Source organism: Schistocerca gregaria, chromosome X, assembly GCF_023897955.1.
Source record: "Schistocerca gregaria isolate iqSchGreg1 chromosome X, iqSchGreg1.2, whole genome shotgun sequence".
Lineage (NCBI taxonomy): Eukaryota > Metazoa > Arthropoda > Insecta > Orthoptera > Acrididae > Schistocerca > Schistocerca gregaria.
Window position 1 is genome coordinate 73,036,260 of NC_064931.1, and position 19,534 is coordinate 73,055,793.

Sequence of the window (19,534 nt, forward strand, 5' to 3'; positions counted from 1 at the left end):
CTTAAACCTATCTAACCTAAGGACATCACACACATCCATGCCCGATGCAGGATTCGAACCTGCGACCGTAGCGGTCACGCGGCTCTAGACTGTAGCGCCTAGAACCGCACGGCCACTCCGACCGGTGCCGCTGCGTTGAGTACTTAGTTAATGCCACAGGCGTTTGCGCCAGCAATGGTGCGATGAGCGACGGACATGGTCAACCGAATGGAGCGATACTGTTTCTAGCGACGAATCCCGATTCTGCCTGCACCATCATCATGGTGGGATTAGAGTCTGGAGACACTGTCATCAGGGACTGTTGAACTGTTGCCTTATGCATCGTCACACCGGTCCTGCATCCGGTATTATGGTTTGAATGGTTTGGGGTGGTACTGGATTCCACTCCCCCCCCTTTCTCCCCTCCACCCTCCCCCCCCCCCCCCAGTACGCATTGCCAGTACACTAATCAGCCATCGTTACTACTTTGAAATGTTGGAGCCTTTGTCCTTCCAGACCTCCGGATTGCCTATGACCACATTGCGACAGGATAATGCACGACCACATGTGGCACGCAGTGTTCAAGATTACTCCGTCGCCCATCGGACTGTATTGCTGCCTTCGCCTCACTGTTCGGACGATCTTTCGCTTATCGGAAACATCAGGCCCATGATCGCGGAACAACTGGTCTGGGATACTCCACCCGTTGCTGTACCAGATCAACGTTGGCAATATGCTGAAGTAGCGTGGACTGCTATACCCAACAACACATCCAAAGCCTCTTTGATTCAGTGCCGAGGCGTGTAGCTGCGATTATGGCCAGCAATAGCGGCAATACTCAACAATGATTTCTTCACCTTCCTCACTGTACTTTCAATCGTGTGATCTCTGTACAACGTGTTACTTCGCAAATTAACTTGGCTGTGACATCTCCGGTCCTTATTGGTGTTGCATTTTGGATGGCCAGCAATGTGTAAAAGATATGGCCCACGGAGCCTGTGAGACATCCAAGAAATGTGCGAACATGTTTGAATTCAGTCGCCCATTTCTTAGCTGTTGAAAAAGGAGTATGCCGCACTGTCAAAAACCAATAATTTTTGTTGATTTTTTAAGCATGGAACCAAATACGTACAGGATGCACCAAAGAAAACTGGGACGGAATGTATTTGCAACAACTCTTGGACCTCTCTTCGGATAGTAACGAAGTCCATTCCGCGCAATTTTGCCACTAAGTTTTGCGTTGCACACTTTGTTGCAGGTTTTGTCGAAAAGCTCTTGTGCAAAAGCGTTTACGACGAATTATGCTTCACTTAAAACTGGACAATAAACGCACTATGTTTCTATGTGATTAACGTTTTGTGTTGCACTCAACTGGTCGGCAAACACGCCTGTTTCTTTCACTCACCCTAACGCAATGATGCTGCGAAGTATTCGGGAAAAGGAACGCTGAAGAAGAGGCCTGGCGGACACGTGATAGCAACCGACTGGCGCAACCAAGTCGTGGTTTCTAGTATTTTCTGTGATGAGCAGTTCTCCTGTTCATTAAGAAGGATCAATTCTGCGTCAGTCTTACAATTATTTTCCGGACCATCATTATTTTGACCCCCCTGTACAGAGCGGCTACCTTCAAGACTCGTTTAACGCAACTACCACTCAGATGAAGTCGACGCTCGATTTGCTGTGTATTTCAGTCTGTATCAACATAACCAACAACATTTTATTGACAGCAACGCCATCTTTCTCCCAGGCTGAAAAATTTTTTCCTTGTCGTAAACTCTTGTTTCCTCGGTCCACACATGTGGATCTTACTTTTTTCTCCATAAATAGCCGTATTTTTCTGCTTATAGACAGATTATACATGAGTGTGGACCATCCAGTTCTTAGTTTTAAAACCAGGGTTCAGCATCTTGCTAGAAACAATCCGTGTGTTAGCTTGTAGCTGATCGTAAGCAGAAAATGGTTACTTCTACGGATCTAAAAGTTATGCAAGTAATTATTATGTCCTAACGTTAGACTTAGAATCTGTGTTTTTTACCTAAGGATTCCTACCTTTTCTAGATGTTGAGAATTAGTTCAGATTTGCATATGTGAACCTCGAATCATAATGCATCTTTGCTAATTTCTATTTCGTTTTCGATGATGAGATATTGAAATAACCGTTGCTTCTACGCTCTACAGCACTGCATGAAACATTAACTGAAGTGCAGTTAGAAGCTCTTCTTAATGACAGAAATATATAATTATCTGACTGGGACGATGACGAATTCTCGTTTTTTACCGAAGATTGTTCTACTGAGCTTGATGAAACTGACTGGTAAACAACAACAAAGTTAAGCTGTCTTGTCAGTAGTTAGCAGAAGAGGATGTCCTTGTACAATGAATTCCTCTAACAGTAAACATGTGGATGATGTAGAAAATGTGAGTAGAAAAGCCAAGAAGAGCTATGCTGCAATCAATTTAAAAAAAATGGTTCAAATGGCTTCGAGCACTATGGGACTTAACATCTATGGTCATCAGTCCCCTAGAACAACTTAAACCTAACTAAGCTAAGGACATCACACAACACCCAGCCATCACGAGGCAGAGAAAACCCCTGACCCCGCCGGGAATCGAACCTGGGAACCCGGGCGTGGGAAGCGAGAACGCTACCGCACAACCACGAGATGCGGGCTCAATTAAAGAAGTTGGATATTACAGTGTTCGCCAACTACCAGAATTTGTTAATGCTAGGAATGCCTCAATATGCAGGAACCTGGCTGTAATTCCAAGGCAGGAGACATGGGCGTCAAATGTGGAATTATTTTGTTACTGACGAAAATAATTGCTTTGTAGTTTATCATTAAACCTAAAGATTTATTTACTGGCTGTAGAAAATTATTACTTGCATGAAATCACTTTATGATCATTATTTCCTTGCGTTTATGAAGGTGTTTCAGAGCATCAACAAGGATATGTATTGGAATACAAACGTTTCAGAAATATTAACACTGAGAATCCTGAAACTTCCTGGCAGATTAAAACTGTGTGCCCGAGCGAGACTCGAACTCGGGACCTTTGCCTTTCGCGGGCAAGTGCTCTACCAACTGAGCTACCGAAGCACGACTCACGCCCGGTACTCACAGCTTTACTTCTGCCAGTACCTCGCCTCCTACCTTCCAAACTTTACAGAAGCTCTCCTGCGGACCTTGCAGAACTAGCACTCCTGAAAGAAAGGATATTGCGGAGACATGGCTTAGCCACAGCCTAGGGGTTGTTTCCAGAATGAGATTTTCACTCTGCAGCGGAGTGTGCGCTGATATGAAACTTCCTGGCAGATTAAAACTGTGTGCCCGACCGAGACTCGAACTCGGGACCTTTGCCTTTTGCGGGCAAGTGCTCTACCATCTGAGCTACCGAAGCACGACTCACGCCCGGTACTCACAGCTTTACTTCTGCCAGTACCTCGTCTCCTACCTTCCAAACTTTACAGAAGCTCTTCTGCGATCCTTGCAGAACTAGCACTCCTGAAAGAAACGATATTGCGCAGACATGGCTTTGCCACAGCCTGGGGGATGTTTCCAGAATGAGATTTTCACTCTGCAGCGGAGTGTGCGCTGATATCAAACTTCCTGGCAGATTAAAACTGTGTGCCCGACCGAGACCCGAACTCGGGACCTTTGCCTTTCTTTCAGGAGTGCTAGTTCTGCAAGGTCCGCAGGAGAGCTTCTGTAAAGTTTGGAAGGTAGGAGGCGAGGTACTGGCAGAAGTAAAGCTGTGAGTACCGGGCGTGAGTCGTGCTTCGGTAGCTCAGTTGGTAGAGCACTTGCCCGCGAAAGGCAAAGGTCCCGAGTTCGCGTTTCGGTCGGGCACACAGTTTTAATCTGCCAGGAAGTTTCATATCAGCGCACACTCCGCTGCAGAGTGAAAATCTCATACTGAGAATCCTATTTTCTGTGTGCATTAGCGTATTAACGTTTTTGCAGGGAAACGCTAATATGCTAACACACACAGAAAATAGGATGTACATACGTACATGTGTGTGTGTGTGTGTGTGTGTGTGTGTGTGTGTGTGTGTGTGTGTGTGTGTGTGTGTGTGTGTGTTTTGCTGAATAAAACGGTTTATTTATATCTCAAACAACAGAAAATCCAGGATGGAATGTAACAATATTATGAAAAGGAAAGTTACTACTCACCATATAGCGGAGATGCTGGCAGTAGCTCCAGTGCATGATGGGCGACTAGGTGGGGGTAAGAAGGAAGCTGTAACAGGGAGGGGGAGGGATAGTAGAGTGGGGGTTGGGGTGACAGGGAGTGAAGTGCTGCAGGCTAGACTGAGGGCAGGGGAGAGTTGGGTAGAGGGGGGGAGTAGTGGAAAAGGTTGTGGTGGTGGAATGACAGCTGTGTAGCGCCGGAATGGGAACAGGGACGGGGTTGGATGGGTGTGTCCTCACATTATACTAAGAACAACACACAGACCCATGCCCAAAGGACGAGTCGAACCACCAGCGGGAGAGACCGCGCAATCCTAAAATGGCGCCTCGAACCACGAGGCCTCAGAGGTGGAGAGGGTAATACGACACCACAAAGAAATACGAGGGCGTGATGTTTATTACTCAATATAGTCACACTGGCGACAAACACATTTCTCTCAAAGAGAGACCAGTTTGTTCATACCGTCACTGTAGGATGTTGGATTTTCTGACAGAGTCAAATCCTCACCTCTGCTTGCACAGCTTCATGACTATCAAATTAAAGTCCTTGACGGTGTTCTTTAAGTTTAGGAAACAGATGAAAATCGGATGGAGCCAAGTCGGGACTCTATGGAGGACGATCGATGACAGCGAACACAAGGTGTCGGTTTGTTGCGGATGTCACAATGCTCATGCGTGGTCTGGCATTATCATAGTGAAGGAGTCGGTGTCCCGTTTGTAGATGAACTCTTCGAATTCGTGCTTTCAGTTTTTCATGCACTGACGTAGCCATGTTACAAGCTACAATGTGGGGCGCTGTAGCGACAGAGGGTGCAACTTCTGTCAGCGAAGAGCGAACGTCGGCCGACATATGCATGACATGTAATACCTCAACCAATATTGAGAACACAATAAAAAATTTGGAGGCATTATTTTTCACCACTTCCTCGGAGATAAATGGGTGAAAACGGGAACTGAAATGTAGCCACACGAGAACATATTTTACAGGGAACAATTTTGTGCTAGGTGAAAGCAGTTTCAATGAAACTGTTTTCTGTTAAGACCTAACACGACATCCGAAGACCGCTCTACAAGCAGTACGTTAAATTTACTTTTATAAGCCTTAGCTATTTCCTTTTAGAATATATAAGGCAGTAGCGGTATTTTAGCGAATCCTGTACTCACCTCGGCTGACAGTCTTCCGAAGAGCAGGTGCAACAGGTGTAGCGGACTCGCTGGCGTGCTCCCAGAGAGTTGAAGTAGGCGCCATCCCGTCGCCTGGAACATACACAGCACGCGTTTGTCACTTGCAGCACGGAAACTTTACTACTGTAGTTTACCGGGACTGCTTTGCCCTGTGAAGTACTGGTGCCGTGACAGGTGACTTCATACGTGTGGAAGCAGATAGGGAACAGATTACAGGAAATGTATTTCTTTCCGTCTGTATTATTTTTTCGGACGTAGATTGTGGTGACATGTCTATCTGTAAAGGTTTTGAATCCTTCATGTCTTGCAGCTATTAAAGAGGAAAAAATATTTTTAAATATCCAACACCAAAGTTGTTAATTATTTATTGGCCGACTAGTTTCGGACTTTTTCCCTTTTCAAAAGCGACGTATTTTGTATTTGGGCTAAGTTCGATGTGGACAGTTCTATCTTTGTTACCACACTTAAATGTAGCTCAGATCTATGTTTAAAGCTGTAGCTACACCTTACTGTAGTATGTTCATTTTCGAGCATAACATGTATTCGTAATTGTGATACCTTCATTAGCGAGCGTTATATAATCTGATCATGCTGGATAATGAAGGCACACAATTAAGAAAAATATACTTTATGCTCAAACATAACATACTACAGCAAGATGTAATTACCACTGTGAAATCCTTTAAACACAGATCTGAGTTATATTTAAGTGTGATGACATAAACACAACTGTCCACCTCAAACATATCCAAAATACAAAATACGTGACTTGGAAAACTCCGGGAACCAGTCAGCCAATAAATATTCTCTAAGACAAAAAAAAGAAAAACGACACAACACGAAGGAATTATTCGAATGGGACGGAAATCGGTAGATGTACATGCACTGACAAACAAATGATTACAATGCCCAGAAAAATAGGATGCTTTATTCAAGAGTAAGACCTTGAGAAACTGAGCAAGTCAATAACGTGGTGGTCCACCTCTGGCCCTAGTGCAAGCAGTTATTCGGCTTGGCATTGATTGACAGGGTTGTTGGGTGTCCTCCTGAGGGCTACTGTACCAAATTCTGTCCAACTAGCACGTTAGATAGACAGATCCAGAAGTAGTTGGAGGGGCTTACGCATAATGCTCCAAACGTCCTCGGCTGAGCAGACATCCAACGACCTTGCTGTCCAAGGTATGGTTTGGTAAGCACGAAGACGAACAGTCGAAACTCTTGCTGTGTGCGTGAGGGCATTATCTTGCTGAAATGTAAACCCAGGATGGTTTGTCATGATTGACAACAAAACGGGGCGTAGAATATCGTCGACGTACCGCTGTGCTGTAACGAGCCGCGGATGACAACCAAAGGGGTCCTGCTATGAAAAGAAATGACATCCCAGATCATCACTCCTGGTTGTCCGGCCATACATTGGGCGAGTCAAGATGGTAATCAACCGCAATCCGGGGCACCTACAGACATGCCTTCTCTGCTCATGGGGGCTTAATTCAAAGCAGGATTCATCACTGAAGACAATTCTACTCCAGTCATTGAGATTCCAGGCTGAAGACGTGTCTTGAGAGGCCACGGACAGTGGTGGGATACAATCCTGACTGTCGCCCACAGCACCCTTTCACCACAGCGGTACGTTGCCGATATTCTATGCCCCGTTTTGTTATCATTCGTGGCAAGCCATCATGGGCTTCCATTTCGGCACGATAATGCCTGATCGAAAGCGGTGAGAGTTTCCCCCGTTTGTCTTTGTGCTTGCAAAGCCCTCCCTCAGCCATCAAGGCCGCCGGACACCTCGTCGTCGGATCTCTCCCCAACTGAGAACTTTTGGAGTATTATAGACACGGCCCTCCAACCAGCTCGGGATCTAATATGCCAGCTGGACATAATTTGTCATGATAGAATTGGAACAACAGGGGTACTGACCCAAGGTACCGTTATCCAAGATGGCGGCCTTGATGTCACAGACACACCCCCTGTGATGTCAATCAAGATGGCTGATTTTGGCGGGAATAAGGTCAATTGGGCTACCTCCACAAACCTAACCCCCCTCTCCCCCAGAAAATGGCAGGAAGTTCAAATTCCAACATGATAATGCGTCACGCCTAGGAAAATGGCCAGAAAAAGGACTTGTCTGTATTATTTAACCAGTTTCAAGCATGTGTGTTTGCCACTGGGTCTGGACTCCAACTGGCTTAATTCATATCGTCGCCACCAGAGAGCACCACCGTGACATCAGATATGATACAAGTACCAGTATTCAAGATGACGGCACCGACTGTGTTCACCACGAGTTCCATAGCCTGACTGACTTAGTTCATATCGTGCCAACCAGATGGTGCTACCGTGAAGTCGCGTGATGACACAAGATCGTCTGCTCTCTCTCGCGCGTGCGTTAAAACCGGACACGCGCCGCGCCACCGGCCCGCAGGCGTCCGACCGCTTACGTCACACACCCTCGGCAGCCACCTCCATACACGCGCCGGACATAGTCTTCTGTAAACATGCTAACTGAAGTAACACCCACATCGCGCATCCAACCTATAAACTACCTAAGTCCTTAGTTCCATTTCAATTTTAATCATATTCAATAATTCAATTTACAATTTCAATATTCAATGATCGAATGAGAAGTTCCACATTTTCCCACTATCAGTGCGGTGTCCATTCATGACCTAGCACCCCCCCCCCCCCCTAGAATGTATAGTAGTATAGTAACAGATTTCAAAGTGCCGTAATGTAATAGCATACAGTTAAGAAGAACAAGAAAAGACATTTTTATATGCGATAGAGTTCGAGACGAATAGAGTTGGACACATTTTTACCTAAATCAACGGAGCTATCAACTCTCAATTATTGTTCTAGAGTCTAATATCTGTACCTGTAAGGTATTGGTAAGATAGAGAACATAAATACACACACTCCTAAAACTAAAACGTTCTGCACTTAAAAACGGGCAATAATGTTAAATCGAATACCTTTCCAGCCTATCAGACATACATTCTCCTTCACAGTTTCTCTACGCTCAACTGTCTTATCGAATCGTAAAACATTTGCTTTGCATGATACGGGCACAATATAGCTTTGCGGAGACAAATAGTGTCCACTGTTAACATCCGATCACGGTTCAGAAATTATACGATGCCTGCATCAGGCCTACACAAAATGATAGTTAGTAGCTGGGGATGCATCCTACAAGGAAACAGATAAACGCATAGCAGCAGCGTCCGACATCTGAAAATTACAGGTCATTCCGTCACTAACTCCGTAAACAGCACATCAGTCGGGCAAATGTGTACACAGAGATTGCAACGCATCACAAGCTCTTACCGCTAAGTTAGTTATGACGCTGAAGTCTCAATTTTACACCCAAGATGCGACAGGGGTGATCGCATAATTGAAAGCTCCTTTAGAGGAGTGTGTCAAGTTTCTTCACACATGAGATGGAAGTCCTCTGATGACCAATAGGTTTACCGTTAACGATAGCAAGTAGACAGTGCTTTAAAAGACATAAGGAACACGTTGCTGTATATGAGTAGAACGCAGGCTATGTCACGTGACCGATTCATCTGGAATCAATGGTACCTCAATAGACATACAGTATAATGCTACCTCGATGAGAAAAAACTGACTGCCTCCCTCATTCCCTTCGTTTCGATGTCCATGTTTTCCCAGATTCCTCCTGTTGCAGCATGCTTGGTCCCATATACAAATTGCCCGGCGCAAACCAGAAGATAGCAAAGTACTTCATCAATTTCACCGTATTACGCTCTATATTCTATCAATTTATACCTATTCCTATCATTTTTCGTAATCCTATCGGTTTGAGGTCAGATCTATATATGCGTTCATAACATAACATCTCGTTCTGTGCTCTAAAATTGATTGTAAATGTAGCATAGGTGCCACCACCTAGCTCAAATACATTGATTGGGACATGTAATATAGCACTGCATTTGACTGTATCCAGTCTCCTCCACATTCGGAGAGTGTTTGCTCTGCTTTCTGTTTGACTGTGTATATGCACGCCTCGTGGACAACTCTCAGGATCCAGTCCCATTCCCAGGAGGGAATCCAGCAATTTAATGCCAAGCCGAATAACTGCTTGCATAATGACCAGAAGTGGCTCAATACGTTCTTGACTTGCTCAATTTGGGAACCTCTCTCTCTTGAATAAATCCTCCAATTTTTTCTGAAATTATGATCACTTGTTTGTCAGTACACGTGCTTAACATCTACTGATTTCCGTTCCATTCGGATAATTTCTTTGTGGTGCGTCTTAGAGTGCAATTAGCAGCCTTAGTGTCAAACGTTTAAAGATGTCTTTTCTTTTCTTCAAGACTGATCTGTAACATAATCCGAGGTATGGGTTAGGTCGGACGCCGATAATTTCGTTGCGAGTGGGCGAAGCCAACGAATGGGAACACGAAACCATAGTTGTGGTGACATATTGATCTGTTTCGTTGTCCGATGTCTTGGTTAGTTAGAATGGAGAAAGGCGTCAAGTAATTCGTTTTGAGGCTCGGTAGGTAACCTTGTGTTGAAGAAAGGAATAAGAAGCAATGTTTCCCGTTCGTTAATGACTGCCACAAAATCTTGTTTTATGCTGAAGAATTCAGTGTCCTTTCGCAAAAAAAAAGCTTTATATCTATTCTTTTTTATGTTCAATCGGGATTGATCTGCACATCAGCTATGTCGAAAGCAAACAGCCAGCTGTAGGGAAAGAATTATACGATGAATTAGAATACATGTCGACAAAAATTATGAAGTTTCGGAAGGTTAAATATGTATTATTACTTAGGGACCACTGAAAACCAGAATATTCAGGAACAGGTTCTCACGAACAAGATCCAGGCCGCCATTCCTAGCAATTTCGCGCTGTGTTCACGCTTAATATCTGAACATCCCATCGCGGATAAAGATGTGCACCTCTACTAGGCTACTGTGTGAGCCGTTATTAATACTGGGTGCCTTTACTAATGTTGGTCCGCATTTGGGCAACATACCTGTTGCCACATGGAAGGCCCGGTTCAATTGCAAGCAGCAGCTCTAGTGCCCGGAAAGCTGACAGCGGCTGGGAGAGTGGTGCGTTGACCACATGTTCCTCAGCCCGCTATCGGTAGAAAATATACCCGCGGCCGGCCAACGTCGCGTGGTCTTCAGTCCCTTATCGCCGAGTTTCTTTTCCTCGTAGTAATCGTCAGATGCACTGACTGAATACCACGGCTGCAGTGCCACGCTGCGCTGTTTTAGCATCCCCGTAGGATAACCATTCTGTATCTACAACGCTCCAGTGCAAAAAAGCAGGGACCATTGCAAATAGAAGAAAATCAAGTGAATTTTCGGATTAGCTAGTTCAAAACCGAGTACGAATCCTTCTGGACATCTTCTGGGTTAATTAGAGCGCGGATAAATATGACATAAAACAAGACAACAATAGTCACCCTGCTTTTAGATGTTGAGTTACATGGCTGGCGCCCTTGAAGTGATGAGCACTATAGCGCTTCGGCGGCGGAGCGATGCGCAGTGGGAAGCAGCAGTATACGAGCCAACAGAGTCATCATGGCGCATTTATCCGAAGCTCGCGTCTCTTGCGTCTTGTAGAGCGTACGTGTACAACTCCTGGCGTCAGTTTACGTGTGGTAACGGTATTTCACTACAGCAAATATGCCAAGAAGCGACGACGATAGTTTTTCACAGCATAAAAAATTACATAGGGAAAGGCTAAATCCGGAGCTGATCTCAATGACGCAGCTGCTAGGATGGGCAATGGTCGAAGCGTGTGGAATGGAACAGAGACAGAAAGCACATTTACGACGCCGCAAGTTATTCTCTATCTCGCTTTTCCCGCAAAGCATCACGCATCCGCTTATATATATATATATATATATATATATATATATATATATATATATATATATATATATATATATATATATACCACTTGTAGAATTCCGAGACTATTCGCCTTTTGTATAGCTCAAGAGCCGAGCTGAAGTGCCTTCGAAGACCACGGTGGAAGTGTCGTCCGGCAGCCGTACAACTGTTCCACTTCCAATTACGCAAAGTAGACGTGACAATAGGCGTTTCCTACCTCTCAGACGGCGTACCTCACCAACCGCTCGACTCAAAGTGAAGAGAGCAGACTTGCACGACAGAGATTGGGTTGCGCAGGTGGGAGGCCGCATTTGGCGTTATCTGCCACTCGGCTAACTCCACTCGTTAAGAGAATATACAGGGAGGAGGAACACAACCAGACGAGAGAAATAAGATGAGATGAGCTAAACTGCACATACGGCAGTATCTGCGGCGTTTTTGAGTATTAGTATGTGGTTTATTAAACTTCTTGGCAGATTGAAACTGTGTGCCGGACCGAGACTCAAACTCTATACTTTTGCCTTTCGCGGGCAGGTGCTCTATCCAATTTCTAAAAGTTTTTTTTCGAGATTCGAACTTGGGTCCTTTGCCTTTCGCGGGCAAGTGCTCCAGCATTTCTTTTTTACCTGACAACAGCAAAATGAGTCGTAACAGGGAGGACAGGAGGACGAAGCGGGCAGCGGTCGCAACCCGAGGTCTGGCCGTCACGTCCCCACCCCTCACCCGCTACAACGAATGTGAAGGGAAAGCAAGTAGGTCAAGGTAACGACAAAAATAGGTTTTTTAATGTAATATAATTTTGTTTTATTGTTATTTTTATTTTATCTTTTTTGTATTTTTTAGCTTATATCGACGACACAAGAGTGGTTCAGCATATCAGGACGTTCCTTGCAAGGGAGAGAGTGATACAGTGGCCCACGATATCTCTGGCAGACAAACACAGGAACTAAAATTTGAATTCAGGAATAAAAGAAAAAATAATTAAAACATAAGAAAGTAAGTTCAATATATATATTGGATTAGGAACGAGACATTATGCGAGGACACCGACTAGCACCACCTTACATGCACTACAAAACGCAGACAACTTGTGCAAAGTGGCGATGCAGCCAGACCGATTCGATGTATTCGTTATTGGGAAATTTGTCATTGACTTTGTGGTACCAAAACGTTCTGACGTCAGACGCAAGGAAAGGTTCATGGGTAGTCTTCCACACCGCTGACCACTGGACGTTCCAGTGTTGTGCCTCCAATGCATTGCACGGGCTGTGCATCGACAACAACTTATAAAAATCCTTCGCCGGCGGTGGGCGCGTTGTTGAAAGAGCGTGGTGTATGTAACTAAGTTCGACGAACTAGGTGGAAATGTGAGATAGCGAAGGAGCAGTGTGCACTGCGTTGATTGGTGGAGCAGGTGAGTCCGGTGTAAAGATTTCCAAGATGAATTGCGTAAGGGATGGCGAAGGTCCCCGTCGGTATCTCAGCATAGTGTTTATGTATAATGCAGTGGCCCTGGTCCCAGCGTGGACAAGACTGAGACCACCTTTTGCAGAAAGAAGAGTGGGGGTCTCGTATCCGACTATTAAAATGATGCCAGCAGAAACGAAGTACCGGAGGGTCTATTGGAGTTGACATCCCAGGCTCAATTGTAGAGAGTACTTGGGCGGCATGACTCAATTTAGGTGCCATGTATGTGTTGACATAAGTAATGGATTCAGGTCGCGCAAGAGACTGTGGCGAACGTAGTAACGGATGGACTGCAGCAATCAACGGTATGTTTTCACTACGGTATGCTGGGTGGACCTGGTGAAGTCGCTACCTAGATAACGGAGCATTGTGGCAGTGGGCAAAGGTAGTAGTTGCCCATCTTTGAGTCCACGTCAGATGTTCATGATCCTCGATTTGGTAACACTGAGGTGAGCCTACCTGATGTTTGTCCATAATGTTGGATCCGTGCTATGGCATCGTGCATTTCTGTGGGCGAGCGTGCAAGAAATAAGAGGTCGTCCGCATAGGCCAACCAACGGAACGTGTGGTTGCACAATGTAATTTATGTTACACCGGGTAGGAGGTCTTTGAAGCGAGGCTCGAGAGCAATCGTATACAAAACATTAGACACAGAGCATCGCCGCCTGAGCGAACGCCGGAAGGAAATCAGTCCAGCCAATCGTCCGTTCACCTGGACCGTGGACGTGACAGTAAGTGGCTAATGGTGTCTGTGAATGGGGACCCATGCGTTCCGTCACTGAGAGGAGATGGTGGTGGACCCAGTCGAAGATGCTGCTGAAATTTGTCGACACCAGTGCTACACAGAGGCGGCAGGAGGTGGCCAGCGCATAAAGGTCCCAGCTTTCATCTGTTGCCCTCTGGAGAGTTTGTTCTGAAGAAAGTTCTGCAAGTAATATGCACCTCCTAGATACGCGCATACGTGACGTGGAAGAATTATGGGCAAATTTTAAACACATTGTAAACCACGCATTGGACAAGAATGCTCAGGAAGCAAAGACAGTTGCACTCGTGGTACAAGAAAGATCGGGAGAATGAGGACAGGCAAAAGTTAGTAGAGATTCGTGCAGCTGTAAAAAGAGAGATGTGCGAAGCATTCAACCACTACCACCGTCATACCTTAGCAAAAGATCTTGCTGAAAACCCAAGGGAATTCTGGTCTTACGTAAAATCGATAAGCGGGTCGAAGGCTTCCATCCAGTCACTCACTGATTAGTCTGGCCTGGCAACGGAAGACAGCAAAACGAAAGCTGAAATTTTAAATTTAGCATTTGAGAAATCTTTCACGCAGGAGGATCGTACAAACATACCGCCGTTTGAGTCTCGTACAGATTCCCGTATGGGGGACATAGTGATAGACATCCCTGGGGTTGTGAAGCAGCTGAATAGGTTGAAAATAAATAAATCGCCAGGTCATGATGGGATTCCAGTTCGGTTTTACAGAGAGTACTCTACTGCATTGGCTCCTTACTTAGCTTGCATTTATCGCGAATCTCTTGCCAAACGTACAGTACTGAGCGACTGGAAAAAAGCGAAGGTGACGCCTGTATATAAGAAGGGTAGAGGGACGGATCCTCAAAATTACAGACCAATATCCTTAACATCGGTTTGTTGCAGGATTCTCGAACATATTCTCAGCTCGAATATAATGAATTTCCTTGAGACAGAGAAGTTGCTGTCCACGCATCAGCACGGCTTTAGAAAGCATCGCTCCTGCGAAACGCAACTCGCCCTTTTTTCACATGATATCTTGCGAACCATGGATGAAGGGTATCAGAAGGATCCCATATTCCTTGACTTTCGGAAAGCGTTTGCCTCGGTGCCCCCCGCAGACTCCTAGCTAAGGTACGAGCATATGGGATTGGTTCCCAAATATGTGAGTGGCTCGAAGACTTCTTAAGTCATAGAACCCAGTACGTTGTCCTCGATGGTGAGTGTTCATCGGAGGTGAGGGTATCATCTGGAGTGCCCCAGGGACGTCTGATAGGTCAGCCGTTGTTTTCTATCTACATAAATGTTCTTTTGGATAGGGTGGATAGCAATGTGCGGCTGTTTGCTGATGATGCTGTGGTGTACGGGAAGGTGTCGTCATTGAGTGACTGTAGGAGGATACAAGATAACTTGGACAGGATTTGTGATTGGTGTCAAGATTGGCAGCTAACTCTAAATATAGATAAATATAAATTAATGCAAATGAATAGGAAAAAGAATCCCGTAATGATTGAATACTCCATTAGTAGTGTAGCGCTTGACACAGTGACGTCGATTAAATATTTGGGCGTAACATTGCAGAGCGATACGAAGTGGGACAAGTATGTAATGGCAGTTGTGGGGAAGGCGGATAGTCGTCTTCGGATCATTGGTTTAATTTTAGGAAGATGTGGTTCATCTGTAAAGGAGACCGCTTATAAAACACTAATATGACCTATTCTTGAGTACTGCTCGAGCGTTTGGAATCAGGTCGGATTGAGGGAGGATATAGAAGCAATTCAGAGACGAGCTGCTAGATTTGTTACTGGTAGGTTTGATCATCACGCGACTGTTGCGGAAATGCTTGAGGAACACGGTTGGGAGTCTCTAGAGGAAAGGAGGCGTTCTTTTCGTGAATCGCTACTGAGAAAATTTAGAGAACCAGCATTTGCGGCTGACTGAAGTACAATTTTACTGCCGCCAACTTACACTTCGCGGAAAGACCACAAAGATAAGATAAGAGAGATTAGGGCTCGTACAGAGGCATATAGGCAGTCATTTTTCCCTTGTTGTGTTTGGGAGTGGAACAGGGAGAGAAGAAGCTAGTTGTGGGGTGAGGTACCCTCCTCCACGCAACGTATGGTGGACTGCGGAGTATGTATGTAGATGCAGATTTTATAATCCGCATTGAGTAAGTGAGGGGGGCGAAAGTTGGTGGTGTGTTAACCATCTTTCGGTTTGGGCAGCGGTATGAGAATGCCGTTGAAAAAGTCTGGTGGTACGTGGAAGGAAGTATTGAACAACTTCATGACATCTCAGTCCAATGTGGGAACTTCAGTGAGCTGAAGGTCTGATAAAATTCAAGAAGTAGGCTCGTGTATTTGATCAGCGCGCCTTTGCCGATCGCATCCGCCACTTCATCCGCTGTGATCAGTGTCACCAAGACTGCCGTCTCTATGTTGTTAAGAGTGTGGGCGAGGAGTTGTGAGAACATAGTCTGAAGCGGCGGCCGCCGCCCGTCGCCACCTCCTGTTCTTCATCGTAAAAACGTTGTTAATGTTCAGCGAAGGCTGAGACGACCGCTGTGTGAGTGCTGACACAGCTTCCAGTGTGAACGGTAAGGGTGGAGATGACTGAACGTCGTCGATGTCGATGACGGAGGTCAGATGTGGCACGAAGCGTGGATGGAGGCTCCTCATCAACGGTGTGTCGACAGCGAGACCGGCCCACCACGTTGAAGGGACAGAAGTTTGGTTTTGGTGCATTGGCGTTCGCGATGGACGTCCGGTGACATTGGGGGACATGAAGATCGCGGAACGCGGTGTAATAATGGTCCGTAGTATCAGGGTGCCACGCCGCTGCATCTCTGCCGCATTGGATGACCTCCCTCCTGATCGCCGGCTTCGCACTGGTCATCCACGACAGCATCGTCGACGTTGTCGCAGAATGTCAGGGTAGCAGTGATACATCGTCGACAACTTGGGTTGCGAAGAAGAGAGTTATTCAGCTTCCAGATACCTCGACCCCACCAAACTGGTGGGTTGTGGTGGCAGGAGTAAGGTGCACATGAACACGCAATGGTCGGAAATGGCCGGAAGTCACATTTCCGAGTGGGACACACCTGCCCCAAGGGTTGGAGCGTCGTCGTGGAGGGGAAAGTGATCACCATGCCGACGCAAACGTCGCTGTCGGTCAGTCACAAGCCCGGCCATTGTTTATGCACGTGTTATTCTGTATCAGATGACGGCAGAGAGGTGTGACGTCCCGACTCGGCGGCCGCTGTAAGTACGATAAACGTGTCGAGAGGATGTGGGGTGGCGTTATTCGTCCCGGTGCGGGTCGCGGACGACGGCCGTAAGACGGTTTCCCCATTGTTAGCGAAGGCAAGAACGTCCAAGTGATGGTGCTGAGACATGTGGCACTGGTCGAGGTGGCCATGTGACAAACTTGAAGTTGTTGTCGTCGTGGTGAGTGCCTCCGCATTCATCACTGGCAGGACTGTCACGGTGGTTGGTGGTGGCACGTCCGTAAGAGGAAGTAATCGGACAAAACTATGGCCCTGAAACCTCCGATGCAGAGGTAGCGGGGTACACGGCTTCGAAGTCCAATGCGAACTTGCCACACACCGTTCAGGACAGAATATGCCCTGAACTGTGCCCACCTCTCGGCAACCTATCACATGACCGCACCGTAGCGTCAGAGGGCCTCGATCACAACGCCGCAGAGAGTTCGATAGGTAGTTTGAAAACTCTGATCGTTCTGACACTGAGACCAGTATGGTCAGCCGTGGCGGGTCCTACGTTGCTGTCAGAGTGGGCCTCTCGTACGATTTTGTCACATGCCACGTACACAATCATTTTCACATAGACAGTACTACGGACTATGGAAAGGTGGATCCCTAAGATTTCTATGAGCGACATCTTCGCTTCATCGCGCAGGAATCGTTCGACAATCGAGCGGCTCGAGACGGGCGAAATCGGGGCAACAAGTGAATCGCAATGTCGCTTTGCAAAAACAGACATGTCTGATGGGATATCGCAATCACTGGTTATACAATGTTACTTATAATCCGTATTGATTGCAAAAATGTTTATTTACATGACCGGTTTCGATTCCTCTAGAACCATCTTCAGATCTGCAATTTCGGCTACTGGAGTAACCCGTCCACACACAGCACCTTCACATGTTGCGTCACATGTGACGCAGCATGTCAAAAGGTAGTCTTTTATGAAGCGTTTATTAATAAATCCGTCACAACTGCAGTGCGAGTTGGATTCTGACTTTTATAGTGAGCGTATTCATATGACATTGTGACATTTATATACCGTCACTGCGTGACGCATGTTTTGCCAATGTTAGAGGGTTGTCATTAAGATCACGCCATTTCAGTGCAGCCTCAGTAGGTCAGGCTTGAGAATGAAACGTCGATTCGAAACTAGTCGCCAAAATATATATACGGCAACTGTGACAGATCTGTTAATAGACTTTTTATGAAATTAAAGAGTGCTGATCCTACACCAACAAAATGTTGAAACTGCATAATAGCTATTCATTTAGTCACAAAAACAACAGAAAACTAATTACGTAGACTGAGTTCCTGCAACTTTCAATAGCATATCGGGCAACAAGTTTCACTGAATGCACTCCATCAGTTGCCAGGTTTTCGGATTCCTCCCAGTTCATGTACACGTAACGAAGATCCTTTCCCAAAGTTCCTTTCCATGTGTTACGAGGCCTCGCTCTACTTCTGTAATCCTACCCATGTGTTGGTTTATAGAACAGTGCTGATTTGGTGATCATTCCATCTTTTGCAAATAGAACGCGCCCCTCTAGCTTTAGGCCTCTTCCAGCAGGCAGCGTAGATCACATCTTCTTAGCGCTCGATAACTGATCTTCAAAATTCGCCTCAAGCATCGTTGGTGAAAATCATTGATCTTGTGTGGTGATTTTACTGACATTTTCCAGATCTCACATGGGTGTATGGTCATTTGTAGAATGATAGAGTCCAAAACTTCGTGGACATTCCTATACAGTCTAATTACCGTTCCGATCGCATTCATTGGAAGACTGCAGAGTCTTTCCCCAATGCTGCTGCTGATTTCTGCATTTACGTCCCTGTTATTACGCATAAGGCTGCCGAGGTCAGGAAATAGGTCAACATCTCGTAGTCCCTTCTCTAGTACTCTAATTTGTGTAGATACATTTCGAATTTTTATGCACATTGTGTTTGTCTTAGCACCATATATTTTTAGGCCTACAGAAATGGTCGTTCCATCCAGCTTCGTAGTCATTAATTGTAAGCTTTGACGTGGCTCTGTCACAATAATATTTTTATGTCGTCTCGTTGTCTCTGTAGAGCTGTATCACGGGAGAAAGGAGGAGATGATGTTCGGTGGTTAGTATTCTCCTTCTGTAACACTAACTGCACGCATAGAATAACAGGGTTCTTTATGCCTAAGAATGGAAAGTTTACTTAACTCAAAATGGACGTTTTAGTTCGAGCTCTTCTGTATAGTCCACGTTAGCCTCACTGCTGGTGAAGTACTGCCACTGCAATTCCCGCTGTTCTGCGACTAATGACACTGGAACTTACTCGGAGCGACAGACTGCACACAATCAAACTAACTGGCTCTCCGGTCCGGGGCGGTTATGTAACTACTAGCGTCCGAGAGGGCGTTTCCGGCGCGCTTCCTGTGAGTCTGCTTTTGGCTTCTGTCGATCCTCGCTCAACTTCCATGCCGCATGGTCTACTGGCCCCAGCTTACGCCAGCACATTCCTATTCTCCCCCCCCCCCCCTCCCCACAAAAAAATGCTGCATCGTTGTTGTCTAGTGAGGCTGCGAACGACAGTGGGGAGGGAGGCAAGACGCTGGACGTAGAGGTGGGCCAGGAGCTGTGACTGGAGGACAGCGGACTCCCGACCGCACCACGTCATCTGACTTGCGGAGCAACAGGAACATCCTCCAGAAAACTGCTGCCAGGGTACACGTGCAGGGGACGGCGATGGCGGGTCCAGATCCATGAGATCGGCGAGCACGGATGGTAGAGGCGATGCCGCATAATCCATCCGCTCCTCCTGGTGTGCTCTGTAGCACCGTCGGGTGGCTGCGAAG

General features: G+C 46.2%; 1 protein-coding gene across 1 annotated transcript in view; it reads right to left on the bottom strand.

Moving 5' to 3' along the window:
• Positions 1–19,534, bottom strand: part of LOC126298634 (uncharacterized) — a 210,460-nt gene that overhangs the window by 106,377 nt on the left and 84,549 nt on the right. The window contains exon 4 of the mRNA XM_049990041.1: positions 5,334–5,426. Coding sequence (XP_049845998.1) covers positions 5,334–5,418 — 85 coding nt within the window. The 5' untranslated portion in view covers positions 5,419–5,426. The remainder of the gene's footprint in view (positions 1–5,333; positions 5,427–19,534) is intronic.